The 7,617-nt window shown below is 42.4% G+C and overlaps 1 protein-coding gene across 1 annotated transcript; it reads left to right on the top strand.

The window, feature by feature from the left end:
- The first annotated feature begins 2,327 nt into the window (after positions 1-2,327).
- On the top strand, positions 2,328-4,014 carry LOC125509496 (myb-related protein 306-like). Its single transcript, XM_048674477.1, has 3 exons — positions 2,328-2,596; positions 2,713-2,842; positions 2,960-4,014. The coding sequence occupies exons 1-3, from the start codon at positions 2,464-2,466 to the stop codon at positions 3,651-3,653; spliced, it is 957 nt and encodes a 318-aa protein (XP_048530434.1). The 5' UTR covers positions 2,328-2,463; the 3' UTR covers positions 3,654-4,014.
- Positions 4,015-7,617: the final 3,603 nt, after the last annotated feature.

Raw genomic sequence — 7,617 nt, 5'->3', positions numbered from 1 at the left:
CATTTGTAAGTTTTAAAATAAGTTCATCGGTTGTACACATAATATACAAAATTATGACATCTGTGGTAAACAGCATTTTGGTAGTCGCCATCGTTTTAATTAAGAAAGTAAGCATGGTTGTTATGAGTTAACTTACTAATTAATTAGCACTCCATTGTTAATGCACATCTTAATCATGTAATATTGAGCTGCTGGCCACGTAAATATTGGAGTGCAACCTAGAAATTGTGCAATGAATGGGGCATATTCAAATAAGATTAATAGTACCAAGGTGTTGAGGATATTTACGGTAGCCATAAACATTTTAAAAACTCGCCATGGAGTAGAAGTAATAGTATTGGTTAATTGGCACGCTTTGTTTTATAAGTCGACATGTTTTATTTGCCCTTCTATGTATTGCAGGTTTTTTTGTGCTAGCATGCTACTCTGACCAGTAAATGTCTGTGACTCACTCTTCAGAGCTTTCCTGTGTATTACAGAGATCAAAGAAAAGTCGAATCAACGTAAACACATTGTAGGACAACCAGATGCCAGCAAAAAAGAGCAGGTTATTATTTTCGGATACACGACACTGAATATACTCCCTCTGTCAGCGAATAAGTGTACATCTAGCTCTTTTCCTAAGTCAAAGTTTTAAAATTTTGACCAATTTTAGAGAAAAGAGTAGTAGCATATATAACATCAAATCGCTACATTAGGAAACTACATTTCAAAACAAATATAGTGATACTAATTTAATGTCATAAATGCTTCTACTTTTTCCTATAAAGTTGGTCAAAGTTTTAAAACTTTGACTTACGACAAAAGCTAGATGTATACTTATTCACAGACGGAGGGAGTATGCATTATTATTACTATAGTACTGAAGATTTTCGAATACACGAGAATGAATATATGCATGATTATTATAGTGCTGAAGATTTCGAAATAGGCGAATACACGAGAATGAATATATGCATGATTATTATAGTGCTGAAGATTTCCAAATAGGCGAATAAACGAGAATGAATATAAGCATGATTATTTTCTAATACACAACAGTTAATATATGATGATGAATATATGCATTATTATTTTCGAATATACGACAATGAATATTTTCAAATGCACAACAATGAGTACTACAGGGCTAATATAATTAACCAGATATTGCCAGCGAAAAACAATTAATCAGATAAGCACATGGTGTGCATTTCTCATGGAAAAATATTCAAAAGTAAAGGTATATTTTTTCCATTTATTGTTTTTTATAGTACATTGACAAGGTGGATACTATGTATGCACAATTAACAATTTCTAATTACACCATATGGATATACACACATTTATCATTAGTAACAATTGTGTATGTGCAATGCAAGTTTGCACATCATACATCACATGCTGATCTAACTTATTATTGACCATACTCATCTTTTTACTAAGAAGAAAATGTTTAAGTTATCAAATCATAAAAAACACTATGAATTAATTTGATAGCCAAATAATAAATTTATTAGGTAGAATCATGAAAGTCACAAAACACATATAATGTGTTTAGAAATATCACACAAGAATCAATCTAAATCGTCTATCATGAATTAACAAGTCAAAAAAAAAACTACTCAGACTAGTGCTAATTTTCAATGATCTAACTATCATGAGCCCATTAGATTAAAATTGGATTCTACTAACTCGTATATTTTTGTAGGTATATATTTCACATTCCTTAACCAGATGCTGCACCACAATTTTCTGCTCATCTATGTAACTTTTTACTCCTCGATCGTGTACACAGAAAAATGATGTTTTGACGAATTTGACTGCCTATAACATTTTAAATACCTATCGTTTGTGAACCGGAGATAGTAACCTAGATGCAGCGATCAATTACCCAACAAAAGAAAAATCTTCCCATTTAATTCCTCACAATAAAAGGACACACCACACAACCAATACGAATCACTCAAAATCCATCCATAGCAAGATATAAAGCACAATTCACTCCACATTTTCAAGTGTGCTCATTTATGAGGGAAACAAAAATGGCAGATATCCTGAAGCAGCGAGGCACTATACCAAACCCATCACCAGATTCACTCGGCGGGTTACAATAATTCTGCTGACGGCCTGCAGCTGCTGTGTGGCTGCCCTGCGCCCCCTCCTCATTTTCGTGTGCATGCCTAGTATACATGTTGCTGTAACATGTGTCAAAGTCACGTCGCAGTGGGTTAGCTCAGCATTCTACTCCGGGTCAAACCTCAGTAGACAGTGTGGTAGCTAGCATTTCTCCTTCCCCCCAAGCCAGCCCGAGGCCACGCCACGGCTTATATATAGCGCTAGCCCCCACCCCCTCTTTTACCTCATCCGCTTAATTGCACCGGCCCGGTCCCTGCCTCCATCTGTGCCTAGCCAGCCAAGAAGATACTTTTCGTCACCAACCCGGCCGGCCACCGTGCGAGCTGAGAACGCGGCGGCGGCGCCATGGGGAGGCCTCCGTGCTGCGACAAGGTGGGCGTCAAGAAGGGGCCCTGGACGCCGGAGGAGGACCTCATGCTCGTCTCCTACATCCAGGAGCACGGCCCCGGGAACTGGCGCGCCGTGCCGACCAACACCGGTACGCACGGGATAGCGTAGGGGATCATGGATCGTCCGTGGATCGGGGCTCGATCTTGTGTGCAGTTGAATCGGAATTGGAACTAACAAAGCTTTGTTGATTTGGGGGCGTTGCAGGGCTGATGCGGTGTAGCAAGAGCTGCCGGCTTCGGTGGACCAACTACCTCCGGCCGGGGATCAAGCGCGGCAACTTCAACGACCAGGAGGAGAAGCTCATCGTCCACCTCCAGGCGCTCCTCGGCAACCGGTGATGATAGCTTCCATCTCATCTTCTCATGATTTCCGTCTTGTTGTTTGTTTGTTTCTTCCGTGGACGTAAAGTACAGAATTGCTGATATGAGCTTGCGGTTGACGCCATGCGCAGTTGGGCGGCGATAGCGTCCTACTTGCCCGAGAGGACGGATAACGACATCAAGAACTACTGGAACACCCACCTCAAGAAGAAGCTCAAGAAGATGCAGGACGCCGGAGGGAACGACGGCGGCTCGGAGGGCGCCGGCGCCGGGGGTGTCGGTGGTGGCGTCCCGAAGGCGGCCGCTCCCAAAGGGCAGTGGGAGCGCCGGCTGCAGACGGACATCCACACTGCGCGGCAGGCCCTGCGCGACGCGCTCTCTCTAGAGCCCTCACAGCCCGCCGCGCTGGCGGCGCCGGCGCTGCCGACGCCTAGTCCGGGGTCGGTGACGACGTACGCGTCGAGCGCGGACAACATCGCGCGCCTACTGGAGGGCTGGATGCGCCCCGGGAGCAGCAGCAAGGGGCCGGAGGCGTCGGGGTCGACGTCGTCCACTACGGCGACGACCCGCCAGCAGCCGCAGTGCTCCTGGGACGGCGCGGCGTCCGCGTCGGCGAGTCACAGCGGCGGCGCGGCCGGGGCGGCAGCAGCGCACACCCCCGAGGGCTCAACCGAGACGAGCAAGATGGCCGGCGCCGGGGCCGGCGGCGCCCCGCCGGCGTTCTCCATGCTTGAGAACTGGCTTCTTGACGACGGCATGGGCCACGGCGAGGCGGGACTCATGGACGACGTGGTGCCACTAGGGGACCCCAGTGAGTTCTTCTAAGTACGGCGCGCGCGTACCAACCGGGAATTGATCGACTAGAGCAAGAACAAAAATTTAAGAAAGGCGCGGCGATCGCCGATCGAGTAGCTGAGCAGAAACAACAAAAGGCCGTGGGGCTTCGAATCCTCGGTGATTTAGATCGAGCTGGGTGTCGATCCAGTTTGCTTAATCGTTTTAGATTTCAATTAGTTGCTCTTTGCGATGTTAATTAGGGTTTGAAACTGATCATGTCCTAAATGGATCGTGCAGGAGGGATAAAGAAAGAAATGTACATCTTATAAAAGAAAGATCTATATAGATGCTTAATTTATAATTACTTACTTATAGTATACTCTTTATATTAATTTTACCTCATTAGTCATTTCTCCCATCGAGCTGAAATAAATCATTTCGTATCTTGTTTTCATGTATTTGTTTCAAGTTTGATTGACACTGATCATATGCAGTTAAGTGGAGTTTAATTGATTTCCAACAATAATTTGTTTTCAAGATCAGATGCATCAAATGGACATGTTATCGGAAATTTTAGTTTTGGATAATTTGGTAAAGATAAGTTTAATATTATATAAAAAAATTGGTTCTTCCATGAGGTTCCCAAATGTAAAGCCAAGTCCCACAAAAAAAGTTCGGGTTAAACTGGGATCTCATTTGTGAATCATGCATGTTTGTAATTTCTGTAATATTTAACATATCAAAATGAGTGGAAGGCTTGAAGTTCCCAAATTTACATCTGGAAGAACCGCCACATTAAAATGGTACGCTAGTATATATGCTCAAATCTTTTCATATTTGACTCAACTAGACATAGAGCTGTCATGCATTTATTTGATGCCATTTAATGCTTGAAAATCACATGTTGTACTGGATCCTTTCTTTACTTCAGCTGATATATTGAATTCTTTTAGGGACATCGATAGTTAACATATACTATTGGATTTGATAATGTAGAAAATCACAGTTAAACTCACACACACACACACACACACACACACACACACAGACACAGATATATATATATATATATATATATATATATATATATATATATATATATATATATATATATATATATATATATATATATATATATATATTCGGTGCTAACTTGACAATCTAAATATATGGAACTTGTCATCTTATGGTTTTAGGTAAATATTTGCTCAATTTGTCGCCGAGGATGATTTAGTATCCTATTTATTGAATAAAAAAGTCAACACGGTCACATGTGTGCCCATTTGAGAACAAGCATTTCTGATTTAAAAACAGAAAGGACCACATTACTCGTAAATTCCATATGATGTGTCACTACATACATATGGAACATGTGTCTTACATATCGTTTTACATTTATGTGCATGTATATAAATTATTGCTGAGGGACCTCCTTGATTCAAATGAATTTCAGAGATATTTGGGGTTTTGATCCTTTGGAACATTCAGTACAAACATTGTTTGGTTTGTAGGATTATAAACCTTAGGATTGTTTTCTTGTGGGCCACCACTGTCCATTTAATTACAAGATAATTTTCACCGAGTCCAAACACTCAGATATTTTTATTTCTATGATTCCTAATTTACCATGGCATGCACGCCTGATCCCTACAGAAAAATCATGCATTTGTCATGTGTTGCAACCAAACAACATAGATATATTGTTTATTTCTCGTGTTTTCAAATATTTGCTGGATACATGATCATGGCAACCGATTTTTTTCCCTGTTCCCATACTAGTGAATCCTTTGAAGTGCTCCCAAGAGGTCCTTTTGTAACTCTTGCTCTGTTTGCGCAGAGTACACAATATGATTTATTTACCTGACATATTTTTTAGAAAAGGGTTTACCTGACATATAACTACACAAAGAAGGGACTTGGAAGGGGAAAGAAATGTCATTTAGGCTTGCAAATTAAGTCTACGATCCCACATGTATGTGATTTGTTTTAATTGAGTGGTTCCTTTGGTTAATTTGATAGCATCGTATATGTATATTCCAACCAGCTCTTATAAAAAGTAATTACGATAGCAGCAACGCATCCGAGAATAATGCCCGGGCTCCAGTCCCGTCTCGACGGCGTCCATGGCGGCGTCGAGGAACCGGTGGGCTCGGTCTCCCGTCTATCATTCTGGTCGATGGTTTTAGGTGTTCGCCTGATGGCTGGCGTTATGCGCGATGTCACCGATGGGCGAGTGAAAATGATGGTTCCAGATTTGGGCTTGTGGATTGAAGGCGGTGGATCTGGTGCTTGGCCTGGACAACGTCGACGGCTGGCGATGGCTCCGGGATTCAAGGAGAATGGGGACAATCCCTGGTCGACACGCCACAACGACAAAGGCTTTGCCGATGGCAAGCTTCTTCATTGACTCACAGCGCCCTCATGGGCTATGGTTCTCCTTCGAATCCAGCAACATTCAGCGGTGACGACGGCTATTGCAGAATTAACTAATGATTCCTGTGTATTTTTCTTCCCTTTGTTTTTTCTGCAAATTTATGTGGAAATGTGTTTGCTCTCGACCCTTCTGATCGGTACCGCGTGCGTGCGTTATATTCATCATATTTGTGATCAATGAAACACGTGGTTACCCTAAAATAAAAACTAATTAAGAAGACACCTGACCTAATTTTTCTTCCCTTTATGACAGCGATCTGTGACAGGCTCGGCCATGGAATCTCGCACTAGAGTTAAGCTCCAATGCGCCCCCTTGCTGCCTCTGATGGTAGCTCATCATGAAAAGATCGCACTGCTACACTAGCTAGTTCGGCTATGAATACGGTCAAAGTAATTGCTCTGTTGTTCCTCTTGTGTTGAAGCATGCACGACGATATCCTTTGGGGGTAGCGTACCTTACTAGTGATAATTAATGTCTTTTTATTTAGGTCACAATGAAGCATTGCGCTCTCTGCACGGTCGTTCACCAGAGACACGCACATGCTCGTCGCGTGCCCCGTTATCACGGACGAGTCAATACAGAGAATTGTCTCAGACATATCGTTGTCGGTTAAAGTCCAAAAGCGTCTAAGAAACTGAGCTTATCTCAAATGGTTTCACAGGAAGCGTCTAACAAACTGAGCTTATCTCAAATGGTTTCACATGAGTAATCGTCGGAGATACATCTCCAACAGGTTTAGTCACAAGTCGTCAGGAGATCATGTACCATCTCATAGTATAGGATCGGCTAGTTCGTCAATTTCGTTTTCCCCGCCTAGCCCCCGTTTCGGTGATGTGTCTAGCGTCGTCGGTGTGGACGTGTGGAGTTGTGTCTCCGACAGATCTATCCTTGATGGATTTGTTTGGATCTCGTTGTAGTTCGTCTATATTTGTGTTTCTTCAGGTTGGATCCTTATGATCTATGCTACTTTTTATCGGCGGCGGTTGCTATTCTGCTGTGCTGGTCCTATGGGGTCTTAGCATGACGACTTTTCGACTGACGAGGGAGGGGTGATGACAGCGGCGAGCCTTTGGCTCATTTCAGTGCTTGTAGTCGTCGCTAGGTGGTCTACGGATCTGAATGTAATTTTTATTATTTCTGATGTTCATTGTATTGTCATAATTGAAGATCAATAGAATTGAAAGTTTTCTCAGAAAAAGAACACAAACTTTAAGAGAGGTTCCTTTAGTGAAGGTATATTTGGAACAGATCGAGATAGTCCGTTTGATATACAATTGTTGCGCAATTGTGAAGAGTATATTGTCATTTCCTTGTACATGCTTGTTTGAACAAAAAGCAACTAGGTTTGGGTCACCATATACTGATAGATAGGGAACTTAAATTAAAACATGTATGAATATAGTTGCATTATCTCAAACTTGACTTAGAGTCGATCTGCCCATTATCTTGGACTGAGTCAAAATAGAAAGTTGTCACCCCCGAAAAGAAGGACTTTCCAGACATATCGTTGTCGGTTAGAGCAACTCTAGCAGACCCGCAAAAAGTCCCGACTCGTAAAATAACCGCCAAAATGCGAGT

This window comes from Triticum urartu, chromosome 5 (assembly GCF_003073215.2).
Source record: "Triticum urartu cultivar G1812 chromosome 5, Tu2.1, whole genome shotgun sequence".
Taxonomy (NCBI): Eukaryota; Viridiplantae; Streptophyta; class Magnoliopsida; order Poales; family Poaceae; genus Triticum; species Triticum urartu.
This window is presented reverse-complemented; position numbering and strand designations above follow the sequence as displayed.

What these genes read in the sequence shown, in the direction of transcription:
- LOC125509496 (XM_048674477.1), top strand. Translation starts at nt 2,464, where the DNA reads ATGGGGAGGCCTCCGTGCTGCGACAAGGTGGGCGTCAAGAAGGGGCCC. An exon ending in CGCCGTGCCGACCAACACCG is followed by an intron (nt 2,597 to 2,712) that starts GTACGCACGGGA and finishes GGGGCGTTGCAG; the next exon opens with GGCTGATGCGGTGTAGCAAG. An exon ending in CAGGCGCTCCTCGGCAACCG is followed by an intron (nt 2,843 to 2,959) that starts GTGATGATAGCT and finishes CGCCATGCGCAG; the next exon opens with TTGGGCGGCGATAGCGTCCT.